Source organism: Mobula hypostoma, chromosome 5 (genome assembly GCF_963921235.1).
Source record: "Mobula hypostoma chromosome 5, sMobHyp1.1, whole genome shotgun sequence".
NCBI classification, from domain to species: domain Eukaryota; kingdom Metazoa; phylum Chordata; class Chondrichthyes; order Myliobatiformes; family Myliobatidae; genus Mobula; species Mobula hypostoma.
Window position 1 is genome coordinate 186780783 of NC_086101.1, and position 18852 is coordinate 186799634.

The following is an 18852-nucleotide window of genomic DNA, read 5'->3' on the forward strand; positions in this document are numbered from 1 at the left end:
AAACACATTATGTATTTAAATGAAATATAGAACAAATTAGAACACTATCAAGACTACTACAGTACTATACTGTATATAGAGGTGCCAGAGTGTCTCCTTGCAGCAGACCAGCTAGGAGCTCGAACACTGCTGTTTCTCCGCCTGGTGATACAACTTTCGCCAAGGTTTTGGTATAGCTGGACTCTATTGCTCTCAGTAGATGGTCTCGCACTCCGTAAGCTTTCAGGATCTTCAAAATATCTTTGGTCAAGCTACCAAAGATCATGACAAGCTTGGTTTTACCATAAAACCAGGGCGAACCAAAAGGGTCAGACCAGTTATGCTCACAGATCTCGATTTTACAGATGTCATAGTCCTGCTCTCTGACCAGATGGAGGAAGCACAGCAGCTACTGACAAAAGTGGAAATTGAGTGCAATAAAGTTGGACTTCACCTAAATGCTAAAAAGACAGAGCACATGGCGTTCAACTGCGACGAACGTACTCTCAAGACCGTAGAGAATAATACCATTAAGAAAGTCTTTGACTACAAGTACCTCGGGTCAAGAATGATGAGTTCAGAGAAGGACATAAAGATACAGAGTCGTTTGTGTGGAGGGCTATGAACGACATGAAGGAAATCTGGAAGTCGAACCTGACCAGAGGGCTTAAAAAGAGGATAGCAGTCATAGAGTCCATTCTCACGTACGGATGCGAGACATGGACACTCACCAAGACGATGTGAAAGTCTCTAGATGGTTGCTATACACGAATGCTCCGGGTGGCTCTTGGCGTGAGTTGGCAACAGCACATGACGAACGTCGAGCTCTATGATGACCTACCGATGCTCTCCACTAAAATCGAGGCGAGAAGACTGCAACTAGCGGGGAACTGTCTACGCCACCCCGAGCTACCTGCCAGCCGAGTCATCATATGGGAGCCCAAGCACGGGAGGATGAATCCTGGGCGCCCTCCCAAAACTATGGTCAACACGCTCCTAGAAGACAGCTATATATCTCACTTCTCTAGTGACCTAGGATGTCACGCTAGCATAATTCTTTACACCGATCAGGGTCCATTTGCCGGTGTCTGGAAGTTTGTACTTTCTCACCATGACCACATGGGTTTCCTCCGAGTGCCTCGGTTTCCTCCCACATGCCAAAGGCACACTGATGAGAGTTAGTAAGTTGTGGGCACGCTATTTGCTGCAAGAAGCGTGGTGACGCTTGCGGGCCGCCTCCCAGCACAACCCTTGGACTATTTGGTCATTGTATGTACTCACCATATTTCAATGTTCCCGTGTGAATGTGACAAACAAAGCTCATCTTTATCTGACTTCTATCCCAACTCCAGTGCTGCCTGGCTGGAGTCCACATCCTCTCCCCTTTACCACATTTGGTTCCCTCCGGGTGGTCCAGCTTCCCCCCAGAGAAGTACCGTAAATTACCCCGGTAGCAAAAATAAATCAATAGGGTGCTGGTGGGGCATGAGGGGTGGGGAGAAAGAGACAGAAGTTGCAGGGTACAAGGAAGTAGGGAATCGAAAGATGAGATTCTTCTCTTGGGGGCTGGTATGGACACAATGGGCCAAATGGTCTCCTTCATTGTTGTAGTAAGTACAGTTTGAGGCTGCAGCAAGATAGCAATGATCTGGGTACATAGAACACTGAACTATGTATGGGCTGTACAGAACACAATGCTAAACTAAACAAAATCTCTCTGCCTGCATAGAATACTGAAAACATGAGTTGTAGAGTCCTTGAAAGTGAGTCTGTGTGTTGTAGAATCAGTTCAGAGTTTCAGTGAGTGAAGTCATCCACGCTGGTTCTGCAGCCTGATGGCTGAAGAGTCATCACTGTTCCTGAACCAGGTAGTGTGGAGCTTAAGGCTCCTGCATCTCCTTCCCGATGGTAGTAGTGAGAAAAGACAGTGGCCTGAATGATCGGAGTCCTTGAGGACGGACATCAGGAAAATGGTTGGATATTAAGAAGTGTATGGGAACAGAAGGATTATGGAGGGCTTCTCCTCATGTCCCTGAAGATCACTATACAATCTACACTTCCCACTGTCTCAGGTAAATAGCCAACCTATTCGAGAACCTCTCCCACTTGGGACATCCTCTCTTCTCCCCTCTCCCATTGGACAAAAGTTACAAAAGCCTGAGAGTATAAACCACCAGATTCAAGCATACCTTCTACCCCACTGCTATCCGATGCTTGAAACGACCCCTTACACACTTAAAAATACACACCCGAACTGTTGCTCTCCCAATCTACCTCGTAATGATCCTTGCATTTTACTTGTCTACCTGCACTGATTTCTCTGTAACGGCATTGCTATATTCTGCATTCTGTTTTCTTTGTATTACCTTGATTTAATTTTGTATAAAATAATCCGGATAGATGGCTTCTCACCGTATCACAGTAACAATACTAAGAAACCAATAACACGATATGAACTGGTAAGTAAGGTTGTCAATGAAAGCATCTTAGATCTCAGAAGCATCTTCTCATTCCTAACATCAGGAAGGAGGTACAGAAGCCTGAAGGCACACGTTCAATGATTCAGGAACAGCTTCTTCCTCTCTGCCATCCAATTTCTGAATGGACATTGAACCCATGAACACTACCTCACTACTTTTTTTTACACTTCTTTAATTTAACTATATATTACTGAAATTCGCTGTTTTTTCTCTCTTTTATCTTATTGCATTTCACTGCTGCCACAAAGTTAACAAATTTCACGACATATTGAACCTGATTTTGACACTTACTGAGGCAGACAACATAAGAGAGGGAGATCTGGTAAGGACTGTGTAAAACTGGGGTTTGACCACAGCTAGAGAGTTTAGGTCTCAGGAAGGACATGGTAACACTGGAAGGGGAACAGTAATAAACACGGACATTGAAAGAGTTGCATTATACCTAGATAGGATCTCGAGCCTGGGGTTGTTTTACTGGAATAAACAAGTTTGAAGCAAGGTTTAAATGAAGGGTACAACATTATGAGAAGCCTGAACAGGGTAGACAGAAATGACGGACTTCCCTCAGCAGATGGGTCAGTAACCAGGCAGCGCTTCCTGAATGGGGGTCAGCGATGGCCTACCTCACAGGGCGGGTTGAGGCAGAAATCCTTGGCCCATTTCTCTTGCCCTCTTCTCATTGCCACCATCAGGGAGGAGGTACAGGAGCCTGAGGATCTACACTCAACACCTCAGGAACAGCTTCTTCCTCTCCGTCATTAGATTTCTGAGTGACCCATGGACTCATGAACACGGCCTCCCCAGTCCTTTTTCACACTATTTATTTATTTTTGTTTAATAATTTTTATCTATTGTTCTGTACTGCTGCCACAAAACAACAATTTCACGATATATGTCAGTGATAATAAAGCTTATTCTGATTCTGATTCTTATTGTACTTGGATCTGTAATCCACAGGGCCACGTCAGGAGAAAGGAGATGGTGTTAACCTAAGCTGCACTGGGCTGGGTGGGTCTTTGCAGCATGCCAGTCATTTCCTTTCCCAGATGTCATTTCTTTCTTCAGCAATACAGTGCAGAGTAGGTCCTTCTGGCCAATTGATCTGCACTGCCCCAGCAACCCCTGACAACCCCAGTTTAACCCTAACCTAATCACGGGACAATTGACAATGAGCAATTAACCTCCCCAGAATGTGTTTGGACCGTGGGAGGAAATTGGAGCACCCAGGGAAAACCCACTCATTCCCCGGGGAGGATGTACAGACTCCTTACGCTGGTACTGAACTCTGAACTCCGATGTCCTGAGCTGTAATAGCGTTGTGCTAACTGCTACGCCGCTGTGGCGCACAAAATGTTTAACTATCTGCGAGATACCTTTGGTAAATTGGTAAACTGTGTCTTGATGAAGTGTCTCGGCCCAAAATGTCGACAGTCTACTCTTTTCCATAGATGCAGCCTGGCCTGCTGAGTTCCTGCAGCATTTTGTGTGTGAAGCTGGTGTTTTCCTTGTCTAGTGTAGCGGAGTACAGTGTTTGTCCATTTTCCTTGTGACCACGTGGGTTTCTTCCTGGTACTCTGGTTTCCTCCTGTGGTCCAAAGACTGTGGTTAATTGGTCATTGTAAGTTGGCCCATGATTGTTGTTGTTGTTGTTCCTTTTCGTGCCTTGTGGTGCATCAGCATTTTTGCTGTTTCCGTAGCATTAGGCTGTTTTTTTTTAACGAGACCAAGTCGCTAGTTTGATGCTCAAGCTAGCGTGGATGGAAAGCGAGCAAGGAGCCGGCCGGATTCGAACTCGGGACCGTTCACCTCGAAATCCGATACTGATGCCACTACGCCACCGGCCGTGTCCCATGATTATGATTATATCAGAGGATTGCTGAACAGTGTGGCTCGAAGTGCCGGAAGGGCCTATTCTCACTGTATCTCAATAAATTAATAAAACCTTTGTTTTACATGCCGTCTATACAGATCATTTCATCACATCTGTGCGTTGAGGTAGTACAAGGGAAAAAACTATAACCAAATGTAGAATAAAGTGTAACAGTGACAAGAAAAGTGCAATACTGTACAGGTAGACAATAAGGTGTATGATCTCGATGAGGTCGAGAGTCCATTCAATATCAGTGGGCTAGAAGGCGTCCCTGAACATGGTGGCATGTCACATGACTCAAGGAGAACTTTTGCGCTTTTGTATCTTCTTCCTGATGGGACAGGAGAGAACAGAGAATATCTGGGATGTCTGAGGTCTTTGATTATGCTGGCTGCTTTACTGAGGCAGCGAGAAGCGTAGACAGATTGAAGTGGAGTGATTTGAAACCCTCACATACAACAAAGGTCCAATCATTTGCTTTCTTAATTCAGGAGCTATTAAACACTGGGAGACTAAAATTGTCCAACTGGTCTAGGATTTGGGTGTGTTTTTCACTCCAATTGTCTTGTGTGGAGAAGGGAGAAGACAGATCTGTTAGGTGACCAGTGGTGTAAGAGGTCCAGATGGACAGAAAGTTTCTGGAAATCAAGGCCTAAAGCGCGCCACAGTCGAAGGTCGGCAATCCTGGAGGTTGGGTTGGGCGAGATCCTGGACGGGAGGTTGTTGGCATGATGTCTGCAAGTCCAGGGTCAAGAACTGGAAGGCTAGAGTAACCTGTCCTGGAGTGGGAAGTAAGAGAGAGAGAGAGAGAGTGTGTGTGTGTGTGTGTGTGTGTGTGTGTGTGTGTGTGACTCTGTGTGTGTGTGTGTGTCTGTGTGTGAGACTGTGTGTGTGTGCCTCTGTGTGTGTGTAACTGTCTGTGTGTGTGTGTGTGTGTGTGTGTGTGTGTGTGTGTATGTGTGTTAGTTGTTGTTGCTTGCGTTCTTCTGCTGAACATTGTGGGCAGTGACACTTGCAGGCTCTGTCAGCTCACTCCTGTGTGTGATGGTTGTAAACGCAAACTGCACATTTCACTGTATGTTTCGATGTACATGTGATAAATAAATCCAAATCTGCAGGGCTAGTAAAATCACGTGAATAACCTTCTGGGAGTTCATCCAAGCAGAAGGGTGACAACCCGAACATTACAAAGAAATTGCTACTTGTTCTCGGGGTGGGTAAAGGAAGCAATGAAGAGGGAGGTATAAAGCCAGCAGGAAAACGAGTGATCAAATGTCTGACACCTCAAGTGCAACTCCCACTGCAACTCTAGACCTTGCAAGATCCGTGAGTCTGTGGCCAGGAATGTGAAGCAACCTTTCTCTTAGAGGATAGTCAGAACATCACAGAAATTTATGGAATAGAATTCCATAAATTCAGGCCATTCAACCTTCAGCTTTGCCTTCCAGTCTTTGTCAACCTGTGTGTATCGACCCCAGGACTCGCTGATCGCAGGTTTGACCTCCAAGGCTTGACCGACCCAACCTCCAGGATCGCTGGCGTTCAACCACAGAGAGTTATGGCCTTGACTTCTGGACTTCTGTCCCCAGTGACCACCACCCATACGAACCTCTCCTCCCACTGGCCACCTAGCAGGTCTGTCTTCACCGCGCAAGACAATTGGAACCAAAAACACACCCAAATCCTCGTCCAGTTGGATAACTTCTATCTCCCAGAGTTTAATAGCTCCTGAGTTATGAAAGCAAATGATTGGACCTTTGTTGTATGTGAGGGTTTCATATTGTTCCACTTCAATCTGTCTACACTTCTCGCTGCCTCAGTAATCAAAGCCAGCATCATCAAAGACCCCCAGGCATTCTCTTTTCTCTCCACTACCAGGTTCAGGGACACCTTCTATCCCACTGATATAAGACTAGTGAATGGACTCCTGACCTCACAGTTTACCTCATGCACCTTATCATCTACCTGTATTGCACTTTTTCTGTCACTGTTACACTTTATCCTGCATTCAGTCTTTTCTCTTTCACTATCTCTGTGCACTGATGTGGTGAATGATCTGTATAGACGTCATGCAAAAGTTTTTATTGTACCTTAGCACCCGGGACAATAATAACCCAGCTTACCAATTTAACAAACCTCATTGATTGTAAAACATTTTGGAATATTCTGAGGAAGAAAATGTCTGGCACTCTGTAATTTTTGGTTTCTTCTTGCTAACTTTAGACAAATAAGTGGTTGAGGAAGAAGTTAACAAAAACATACAATTTGGTTCTAGCCTGGAGACTTGGTGGTATTCCCTGGAATTGAGCTGTTTTATGGAAGGGCTTTGTCTTGTAATATCTCAGCTACCAACATCGGATATGCTTGGGGTGGAGGAGAGTGAGAGGAGGAGGGAAGGCAGGACCCTGGGGATTCCTGCGGACAGGGCATCTCAGCTTGGCCTGTTGTGTCACCTGCTGCACGGGGCAGTGGGGTGTGTTGTTTCCCGGTTGCCTGTGGTACTGAGTCTGGCTGTGCCTCATGGTGCCTGTTTGCCCAGCTGCTGCAGTAGAGAGCTAACGAGTTGGGCAGCTATGTCGGTTACGTGCAGCCCTTGGTATCATTGTCGACTGAGGCTACTGAGGTCATGCGCCTTCACTGCTCCTGTCTGTCACTGTAAAGTCTGAAAATGCACACACACACACACGTGCAGTATAAGGCACTGGTCAGATTGCACTTGCATTATTGTGAGCAGTTTAGGGCTCCTTATCCAAGAAAGGATGTGTTTGCCACTGGAGTGGGTCCATAGGAGGTTCATGGGGATGATCCTGGGTATGAAAGTGTTAACATACGAGGAGCATTTGATGGCTCTGAGCGTGTAACATTGGAATTTAGTTGGGGAGATCTCACTGAAACTCATCAGCCATTGAAAGGCCAGATAGAGTGAACACGGAGAAGATGGTTCCAATAATGGAAGAGCCTAAGACCAGAGAGCACAGCCTCAGAATAAAGGGAAATCCATTTGGAAGAGAGATAAGGAATTTCTTTAATCAGAAGGTGGTGAGTCTGTGGAATTCACTACAGACAGTTGTAGAGGTCAAGTCATTGTGGATATTTAAAGCAGAGGTTGATAGGTTCTTGATTAGTCAGGGTGTCAAAAATTATGGAGAATGGGATTGAGAGGGATAATAAATCAGCCATGATGGAATGACAGAGCAGACTCGATGGGACAAATGGCCTAATTCTGCTCCTACGCCTTATGGTCTTACCTACACAAATAAATGGATGCAGAGGCAAACTGAGGCACACACTCTCAAACACACTTACACAAATAAAGATGGGCATCCATGCTCAGACCCACACATATACATGTACCCACAGATGTAATCAGGAGGGCATGCACTTCACATACAGACGGGGGGGGGGGGGGGTGGAATCCACAAACAGGCAGAACACTTGACGCTCTGCTAATAAGGAAAGACTCGGCAGCTTAATTAAGTTGCTATGTCAATTATCTGAAGCTGATTGACCATACACAAATTGAGTTGCTGAACAGGAAAAGCCACCATTCTCACTTATCTACTGAGCTCCATGCCAGTAAGAAATCTGTCAGTAAACTGACTATTTAGCAACTTGCTGACATTTGCTGAGTAAACAGGCTTTGAAAGCCCAAGAGTCAGTGAATATTAACAAGCCCTGCCCATAATCATATACAGGTGTCCAAATAGCAGCCAAGATGTGGGGTTGAGATTGCAAAGGGAGCTGGAAAAGGCAGGTAATAAGATTAATGACATAATTGTCATGGGGGGACATCAATATGCAAAGGGATTGGTAAAATCATTTAATTTCTCTTCCCATTCCCATTCTGATATGTCCATCCATGGCCTCCTCACTGTCATGATGAGGCCACACTTAGGTTAGAGGGACAACACCTTATATTCCGTCTGGGTAGCCTCCAACCTGATGGCATGAACATCGATTTCTCAAACTTCTGGTAACGTCCACCCCCCCCCCCCCATCCATTTCCCATCCCCTTTTCCCTCTCTCACCTCGTTTTGCCAATCAACTTCCCAGCTCTTTACTTCATCCCTCCCCCTCCAGGTTTCACCCACCAGCGGGTGCTTCTCTCTCCCCTCCCCCCACCTTTTAAACTCCTTTTAAACCTTTTCTACTCCTCAACTTTTTTTCTCCAGTCCTACAAAAGGGTATCAGCCAGAAACATCGACTGTACTTTTTTCCATAGATACTGCCTGGCCTGCTGAGTTCCTCCAGCATTTTGTGTATGCTGCTTGGAATTCCAGCATCTGCAGATTTTCTCTTGTTTGTTGCTAGAACCAGGTTGGTGTTGGATCACAAGAAAGGGAATTTGTTGAATGCCTATGAGATGGCTTTTTAGAGCAGCTTGTGCTTGAGCCTACTCAGGGAAAGGCCATGTTAGATCGCGTGTTGTGTATTAGGGAGCTTAACGTAAAGGAACCCTTAGGAGGCAGTCATCATAATATGATTGAATTCATACTACAATCTGAGAGGGAGAAGCATAAATCACAATGGAATAAAGGGAATTACAGAGGCATGAGAGAGCTTGCCCATGTGGATTGGAGGAGGATACTGGCGGGGATGATGGCCAAGTAGCTGAAGTTTCTGGGAATAGCTCACAAGGAGCAGGATACATATGTCCCACAGAGGAAGAAGTTCTCAAATGGCAGGGGTAGGCAACCGTGGCTGACGAGGGCAGTTAAGGACTGCACAGAAGCCAAGGAACGGCCATATAAGGCAGCAAAAGTGAATGGGAAGTTGGATGAATTGGGAAGCTTCTAAAATCCAACAAAAGGCAACTAAAAAAACTGTAAGAAGGAAAAAGATGAAATATGAGGGCAGACAACAGGAATTCTGCAGATGCTGGAAATTCAAGCAACATACATCAAAGTTGCTGGTGAACGCAGCAGGCCAGGCAGCATCTATAGGAAGAGGCGCAGTCGACGTTTCAGGCCGAGACCCTTCGTCAGGACTAACTGAAGGAAGAGTGAGTAAGGGATTTGAAAGTTGGAGGGGGAGGGGGAGATGCAAAATGATAGGAGAAGACAGGAGGGGGAGGGATGGAGCCGAGAGCTGGACAGGTGATAGGCAGAAGGGGATACGAGAGGATCATGGGACAGGAGGTCCGGGAAGAAAGACGGGGGGGGGTGACCCAGAGGATGGGCAAGAGGTATATTCAGAGGGACAGAGGGAGAAAAAGGAGAGTGAGAGAAAGAATGTGTGCGTTAAAAAGAGTAACAGATGGGGTACGAGGGGGAGGTGGGGCCTAGCGGAAGTTAGAGAAGTCAATGTTCATGCCATCAGGTTGGAGGCTACCCAGACGGAATATAAGGTGTTGTTCCTCCAACCTGAGTGTGGCTTCATCTTTACAGTAGAGGAGGCCGTGGATAGACATGTCAGAATGGGAATGGGATGTGGAATTAAAATGTGTGGCCACTGGGAGATCCTGCTTTCTCTGGCGGACAGAGCGTAGATGTTCAGCAAAGCGGTCTCCCAGTCTGCGTCGGGTCTCACCAATATATAAAAGGCCACATCGGGAGCACCGGACGCAGTATATCACCCCAGTCGACTCACAGGTGAAGTGATGCCTCACCTGGAAGGACTGTTTGGGGCCCTGAATGGTGGTAAGGGAGGAAGTGTAAGGGCATGTGTAGCACTTGTTCCGCTTACACGGATAAGTGCCAGGAGGGAGATCAGTGGGGAGGGATGGGGGGGACGAATGGACAAGGGAGTTCTCTAACTTCCGCTAGGCCCCACCTCCCCCTCGTACCCCATCTGTTACTCTTTTTAATGCACACATTCTTTCTCTCACTCTCCTTTTTCTCCCTCTGTCCCTCTGAATATACCTCTTGCCCATCCTCTGGGTCACCCCCCCCCCGTCTTTCTTCCCGGACCTCCTGTCCCATGATCCTCTCGTATCCCCTTCTGCCTATCACCTGTCCAGCTCTCGGCTCCATCCCTCCCCCTCCTGTCTTCTCCTATCATTTTGCATCTCCCCCTCCCCCTCCAACTTTCAAATCCCTTACTCACTCTTCCTTCAGTTAGTCCTGACGAAGGGTCTCGGCCTGAAACGTCGACTGCGCCTCTTCCTATAGATGCTGCCTGGCCTGCTGCGTTCACCAGCAACTTTGATAAATATGAGGGCAGACTAGCCAATAATATAAAGCAGGATGGCCTAATTCTGCTCCTATGTCTTATGGTCTTATAGAACTTTACTGGTGCTTTTGATGGGCTAACAACGCACCTTGATCGAGCCACTTGGAGTGCCAGGCACAAAGCACTGCAGGAACTCAACAGGTCAGGCAGCATCTGTTTCTTCAGTGCTTTGTGTGTTGCTCCAGATTCCAGCATCTACACTCTGGTATCTCCATTTGAAGTATTACACATTTCTTAAAGTTTTCCCATAACTACTCCACTCACTATAAACTGGTGAAGGTTGATAGGTTCTTGAGGATAGGAGGGCTTCCAATCGATCTTGCCAACAACTGTTTTGGAAGACCGGTATTCCAAGATGGTTCCTCAGGGCTGGCAGAGATGGTGGGGATACGTTCCCACTGACGACTAAACACTCCCAATGATGCATGTCTCAAATAGCCTCGGACAACAAAGTCCAGCTCCTGGCCTTCACGTGTGGCTTAGCTACTAAGCCCAGAGAAACTGTTTCTACTGACAGGAGAATGGGCAAAGGTGGGTTACTCGTGCCTTAAAACCAGTCACTTTGGACAGATGGGGCTTATCAGTTGTGGTTGGCAGCTTATCTAGGAGCAGGAAAACTCTGATCTCAATCTTCTGCTGCCTTGTGGCTGTACCCACTTATGGGGAAGGCCTCGGAAGTAAACCCTGAGGGAAATTCCGGAGCTGGAGTCCCTAAGGCAGCTCTGTTGAGTTCGATGCCGACTGGTAACTTCGGCAATGGTGCTGGTGCCAAACTGTATCAGTCTCTGCAGTTCCTTTGGGTTTATCAGCTGCATGGAGAGGGAGAGCCTGCTGTATGGGCAACAGCTTAACCTCTGTATCATACTGCCCTGGGTTGCATTTCAAACATAAGACAGCTAGGAAACAATATCCATGGTTGACCCTGACCAATGGAGGGTCTCACAATCCAAGGTACCTAGACAATCCCACCCATTTCACAATACCCACAGTGAAAAAAACATTCCATAATTCCTTCTGGGCAAGCATCTTATTTTCACCATGGATGACCAGTCCCCATACACGACTATCCCCCACCAGGAAGACCTCAAAGCTTTCTGGACCCTGGACCCCGGACCCCAGACCCAACCAGTTCCCCTCCATCACCCTCTCCTCCGTCTGGCAGAACTTGTCCTCACTCTCAGTAATTTCTCCTCCCACTTCCATCAGACAAAAGGTGTAGCCATGGGCACTTGCAAGGGTCCCAGATATGCCTGCCTTTTTGTCGGCTATGTGGAACAGTCTATGTTCAAAGCCTACACTGGTGCCACTCCCCACCTTTTCCTACACTACATTGATGACGGCATCGGTGCTGATTCCTGGACCCATGCGGAGCTCGTCGCTTCATCAACTTTGCTTCCAATTTCCACCCTGCCCTCAAATTTCCCTGTCCCATTTCCAACACCTCCCTCCCCTTACCCGATCTCCCTGTCTCTACCTCTGGAGACAGCTTATCTATTGATCTCTATTATAAACCCACTGACTCTCATATCTACCTGGACTGTACCTCTTCCCACCCTGTTACTTGTAAAAATACCACCCCCTTCTCTCAATTCCTTCATCTCTTCTGCAACTGCTCTCAGTATGAAGCTTTTCATTCCAGAACTAAGGAGATGTCCTCTTTCTTCAAAGAAAGGGGACTCCTGTCCTCACCATCAATGCAGCCCTCTACTGCATCTCTTCCATTTTGTGCACATCAGCTCTTGCCCCGTCCTCCTGCCACCCTACCAGAGATACGGTTCCTCTTGTCCTCACCTACCATCCCACCAGCCTCCATGTCCAGCACCTAATTCTTTGTAACTTCCACCATCTCCAATGTTAATCCACCACCCAGCACATATTTCCCTCCACCCCACTTTTTGCTTTCCACAGGGATCGCTCCCTAAGCAACTCTCTTGTCCGTTCATCCCGCCCCACTGATCTCCCTCCTGGCACTTCTCCTTGCAAGCCGAACAAGTGCTACACCTGCCCTACACCTCCTCCTTCACTACCAGTCAGGGCCCCAAACAGTCCTTCCAGGTGAGGCAACACTTCAGCTTTGAGACTATTACGGTCATCTACTGTATCCAGTGCTCCCAGTGTGGCCTCCTGTATATCGTTGAGACCCAACATAGATTGGGAGTCCACTTCGCCAAGCACCTGCCCTCTACCAGAAAAAGTGGGATCTCCCAGTAGCCACCCATTTTAATTCCACTTCCCATTCCATTCCGATATGTCAGTCCACGGCCTCCTCTACTGTCGCGATGAGGCCACACTCAAGTTGAAGGAGCAACACCTTAATTTCATCTGAGTAGCTTCCAACCTGATGGCATGAACATTTCTCAAACTTGTGGTAATGCCCCCTCTCTCCTTCACCATTCCCCACCCCTCTTTCCATCTCTCACCATATCTCCTTACCCGTCCATCACCTCCCTCTGGTGCTCCTCCCCCTTTTCTTTCTTCCATGATCTTCTGTCCTCTCCAATAAGATTCCCCCTTCTCTAGCCCTGTATCTTCTTCACCAATCAACTTCACCTTCCCCTCCCCCTCCCAGTTTCACCTATCACCTTGTGGTTCTTCCTCCTCTCCCCCCACCTTGTTATAGAGCTCAACATTCATCCTGTGCTGTTGCCAACTCACGTCAAGAGCCACCTGGAGCATTCGTGTATAGCAGCCATCTAGAGACTTTCACATCGTCTTGGTGAGTGTCCACATCTGGCATCCGTACGTGAGAATGGACTCTATGACTGCTATGAAATCTTTTTTTGAAGCCCTCTGGTCAGGTTCGACTTCCAGATTTCCTTCATGTCGTTCATAGCCCTCCACACCAACACCTTCCGTATCTTTATGTCCTTCTCCGAACCCATAAAAAGTAGTGCAAAAAGAGAGCAAAATAACGAGGCTGTTCCAACATCTGATGGCAGAGAAGAAAATGTTCCAAAAACATTCAGTGTGCATTTTTGGGCTCTTGTACCTCCTCATCGATGGTCTTAATGAGAAGAGAGCGTGCTCTGGTTCCGTGGCCCAATGACGGATGCTGCCTTCTTGAGGCATTGCCTTTGGGAGATCTGATCATGACCGGGTCATCCATTTCAAGATTGACTGAGAAAGCAACCAACTTGTGCAGGTGAATGCAGATCCTAGTTCAGAACCACCTGTGCTGTCAGGTTCCTGACTAGGGTGTGCCACTGCATGGCGGAGGGCAGGGTGAAGGAAGGAGAGAGGACAGCTATGTTGGTAAACAGGTGGTCATCAGAAGCAGAGGAGTAGATACATGACTACTTCGAGTCTGTGCACTAGGTCATGTTCAAGGACTCAGAGGACCTGAATGAATACACCACGGTCCTCACAGACATTATATAGACACTCAAGGAACACAAGTAACTCCACAAAATCATTCAGAGTCTTCCACAACCGAAAGCCCTGGATGAATGAGGGGGAGAGGGAGAGTGGTGGAAGAAGAGAAGGAGAGGGAATGAGAGGGAGAGGGTAAGGGGGCATAATAGAAGAGGGTGAGCAAGGGTGGATAGAGAGGGGGAAGAGTGGTGGGGGGAGAAAAGAGGGGAGCAAGGGCGGAGAGAGGATGGAAGGGAGAAGAGAGGTGAGAGGAGAGAAGAGGAGGAGGGGGGTGGAAAGAGGGGGAGGAGTGGGGTGTGTGAGAGGGGGAGGGAGAGATGGGGAGAGAAGGTGGAGGGAAGGAGAGAAAGGGGAGGAGAGGAGGGAGAAAGCGAGGAGGAGAGGAGGGAGAAAGCGAGGAGGAGAGGAGGGAGAAGGGGAGGAGAGGAGGGAGAAGGGGAGGAGAGGAGGGAGAAGGGGAGGAGAGGAGAAGAGGAGAAAGGGGAGGAGAGGAGGGGGAGAGGTGGGGGAGAGAGGGTGGAGGGGAGGTAAGGAGAGGAGTTTTGAGGGAGGGGGTGTGGGAGGAGAGGGCTGAGGAGATGGGTGGGAGCGAGGGGGAGAGGGGTGAGGAGAGGAGGAGGGGAGAAGGAGAGAGGGAACAGAAATGAACAAGAGCACAGCAGCTATGATATAAGGGCAGTGAGAGAGTGAGATGATAGACAAAGAAGCATACAAATTAGAGAAATGCAGGGTTGTAGGAAACAGTCAGCCTGTGTTCATTGAAAGAGAAAAGATGAGTCAATACAGAGAAGGTTGATGAAATGCACATTTCTGGAACAAACAACACAGTGTTTGCTATTCTGCAGCTTACATCTCTCCCAGGGACTCTTTGGAATGTATTTGGCTCCGTGAATTTCCAGCAGGGGTATTCGTGAAGTTCACAACCGTGAGATCTGTTTAATTATTTCCTTGTTGACACCAGCTCCAGGCAGCTGCCCTGCTCTCCGAGGGTGAAGTGTTCACGTTCTGCTTTCTCCCTCTCTGAATTGGGGGGGGGGCGATATTGGAGCCACCATTTATACCCACGCAAATACACCTTTCTACTTGCATTCAGCACAGAATGGTTCCCATTCGTCATTGGCCAAGCCCTCAATACCGGTAGTCAACTCCATCCCTAGAGAGCTCAAACAATTGCTTTTGTGTGTTATTTCAATGGCAAGCTAATTACACTGATCATTTCTGGTGCTCCCAACCCTCCTCAGCCCAGAGGTGCTGAAACAGGAAATATTCCAGAAAGTTGTCACAAAGGAGACTGACACTGGTGATTCGAAAGGGGCTGAGATGATAACAGGGTACAACAATGTCGCTGGAATTGTATGGCAAAGATTACAGAATAAATCTATATATCCATAAGATATAGGGGCAGAATTTGGCCATTTGGTCCATCGAGTCCGCTCTTCAATTCGGTGAAACTGCAGTGAACAAGGGGGGCTATGAAAGGTTCAAACGTTCATTTTATTATCAAAGCATGTATGCAGAATACAACTCTGAGATTTGTCTTCTCCAGATAGCCATAAAATACAGAAAAACCATGGCAATGGTTGAATAGAAAAGGCATCAACCCCCCGCCCCGCATGAAAAAGAAAAAGTAACACAACTTGCAAACTCCAAAGCTTCCCAACCCCTCTCTTGCACAAAAACAGATCACCCACCCAGACACAGTAGCTAAAACATCAAACCCCTAACCCCCAAGCCCTTCCCACGCAAAACAGCGACAATAACATCAAACCCACAGCCCCCCTCTCGCACAGGAAAATCTAACAGGTTGCTTGCATGGAGAAACACCAACAAGAGCAGCAGACCCCCAAATCCCTGACTCCGTCCTCGCCCAGAATCAGCAACATATCGCCTACCCGCCAATCGGCAACAAGAAAGAAAACACAGAGCATCTGAAGGAGACCAATCTAAACCACAGTCCACACCGATAATCACATACATCTTGGAAGTTCGAAAACATCCTCCATCAGCATCGGGGAGAGCGACAGCTCGAAACTCAGTCCTTCCGTGGGGAACGACCACTGACTTGCGGACCCGCTCTGTGTGTATCTGCACTGCCAGGCCGTTAAGCTATTTGCTGTGCCAAGTAACATTTCAAATTCCATTTCCCAATCCCATGCCGACATCTACATCTACCGGCACTTTCAGGTCAGAGAAGCAACACCTCATGATCCGTATGGGTATCCTCCAATCCGGCAGCACAAACATTGATTTCTCTAACTTCCAGTGATTCCCCCCCCTTACCATCCTCCCCCTTCTCTCTTTACCCATCCATCATTCTGATCACCCTCTCAACTCTTCACTTGAATCTTCGAATATTGAAACACCAGTGTTTGGGAGAATGCTATTCCCAAATTCAGTTTTTCATTGTACAACTGTTACCGGTTTGCTGTGGGAGTTTCTGAGGTTCAGAAAGTTGAATTGGTCATTGGTATTAGTTCATTATTGTCCCATATTCTGAAAGGCAATGAAAAGGTTTAGTGCCATGCTGACTGATCATTTCCCCTCCCCCCAACATGTTTTCTTCTCCCATTCTGGTGACCCAGAGGGCATGACTTAAGGATTGAAGGGCGCCCATTCAGAACAGAGATGCGGAGAATTTTTTTTTAGCCAGAGGGTGGTGAATCTGTGGGATTTGTTGCCATGGGCGGCAGTGGAGGCCAAGTCATTGGGTGTATTTAAGGCAGAGGTTGATAGGTACCTGAGTAGCCAGGGCATCAAAGGTTACGGTGAGAAGGCGGGAGAGTGGGACTAAATGGGAGAATGGATCAGCTCATGATAAAATGGCACAGCAGACTCGATGGGCCGAATGGCCAACTTCTGCTCGTCTTATGGTCTTATGGACCCTCGCGTCTCTTCTCTTCCCCTCCCCTGGCCCCTCATGACCTGCCTATCACATCCCTCTGGTTCCCCTCCTCCTTCCCTTTCTCCCATGATTCACTCTCCTCTCCTGTCAGATTCTTTATTCAGCCCCTTGCCTCTTCCACCTATCACCTCCCAGCTTCTTACTTCATCCCTCCTCCCCACCATCCACCTTCCCCCACTCTTGGTTTCACCTGTAACCTGCCAGCTTGTCCTGCTATCTTCCTATTCAGAGAGCAGGAAACTTTTCTTAACGACAACATCAGTGTTGTGTTATCCATCCTTTATTGCCCCTAAACTGAAGTGCAATCAAAAGTCAGCTATACCGATAGTTCTGTAGGTACACGTAGGCCAGACCACATTAGCACTGCAGATTTCCTCTCCTGAGCAACATTAGTGAACCAGATATATTCTTTCGGCAGTCTGCTACTTAAAGGATTACAATTAAAGGAAACAATTTTTTTTTAATTGAATCTATTTAATTACATGAATTAATATTCTCCTTCGTGGGATTTAACTCAGGACAGTCCCAGTCCTGGCTGAGAAAGGAAGAGGGCTGGCCATGGGGCTAGCAGCCTCATCCTGTAAAATCCCAGAGCTACAGAAATGCCAACAGAAGCTGCAAAGACCTCACCCCTGGGAGAGGAAGGAAAATCTGAAAACTCCAAGGACATGGCCTCTAGCGAGCTGTTGTAGGCAGCCTGTGCCACAGTAAAGGCTGATTTATACATCTGCGTCAAATCGACACCGTAAGTACGGCATCGCCACGAACCCTATGCAGAGCCTACGTGGATCCCTACGCCGTAGCCTGACGCGCACCTTCCCAAAATGTAACTATGTGTCGCGGCAACGCAGACTGCAACAACTGTGATTGGTCCACTTGGTAGCATCGCATTTCCTCCTATGCTGCAATAGCTTCCCATTGGGCGACTGAAGGGCAGGGAAGGAACTCTGGCTGCAATGCCTTCCATAAAGCTTTACAGACCTCCGAAATTATGGAGGACACATTTCGCTTTTATGAAAAAAGACACTCGCTTTAAACTTGTTTACCCCAAGAAAGACTACCATGACCATGAAGCCTTGTGCGGACAAGTGTGTGCGCATGGGCGATGTGCCCAAATTGCAGAGCCACGCAGACACACCAACGCACAAGAACCCAATGCACAAGTAAAAATGCTCACAACACGCGTAGCCCACTTGCGTAGGTTACAGCGTCCATTTGATGCACAAGTATAAATCAGGGAAGGGTGATGGGGGTTAAGTAAGTTGGGGGGATTTGAACTCACATTTCAGGATCACTGGCCACTGACCCAGTACACGTGGACAGCCAGAGTCTGTTTCCCAGGCCATGTAATGCAAATACAAATGGACATTATTTTAAGGTGATTGTTGGAAAGTTTAGGAGAGAGTGTTTGTGCATGGAACGTGCTGCCAGGGGCAGTGGTAGAAACAGATACGTTAGGGAAGTTTAAGAGACTCTTAGGTAGGATGATAGTAAAATAGAGGGCTACGTGGGAGGGAAAGGTGAGGTTGATCGTAGAGTAGGTTAAAAGTTCGGAACAGCACCGAGAGAAAAAGGGCCTGTACTGTTCTATGTTCTAGGTACCACCATTCTCTGCTGTCAACCAACACTTACATTATGAATTCTTGGTAACTTTACAATGTTTTAGGAGCTTACTGTACACAAGCTAACTGCTACTTCCCGACAGAACAAAGGTAACTACACTCATATTTAATATGGTCACCGTTAATGTGCTTTGGGATGTCTGGAAGTTGTGAGATACTCTATGTGAATACAGTTTCTTTCAATGTCTACCTCCTCATCCACTACTATTAATCCCTCCCTTACCAGTAATTCTCTCTTCTCCCCTTTCCCATTAGGCAGGCAGAAGATATAAAAGACAGAACATGGACAGAACATTTTTGAATTTTTTCCATTTAGAGAATTAGCCTTTATTACTTCTGCCGAAGTGCACAACGATGCACTTCCCTACAGTATATTCCATCTGCCACTTTGCCCATTCCCCCAATCTGTCCAAATCCTTCTTCTGACACCTTGTTTCCTTAACACTACCTGCCCCT

At 47.3% G+C, this 18852-nt stretch overlaps 1 protein-coding gene across 6 annotated transcripts in view; it reads right to left on the reverse strand.

Annotated features, from left to right (window-relative positions):
- Window positions 1-18852, reverse strand: part of palld (palladin, cytoskeletal associated protein) — a 452869-nt gene that overhangs the window by 308652 nt on the left and 125365 nt on the right. Inside the window, exon 1 of one of the 6 annotated variants that reach the window (XM_063049513.1) lies at window positions 13156-13272. The exons of the other annotated variants lie outside the window; for them this stretch is intronic. Within the exon in view, the coding sequence (XP_062905583.1) occupies window positions 13156-13193 (38 nt within the window). The 5' untranslated portion in view covers window positions 13194-13272. Of the gene's footprint in view, window positions 1-13155; window positions 13273-18852 lie in introns of those variants that run through there. 6 annotated transcript variants of the gene reach the window in all.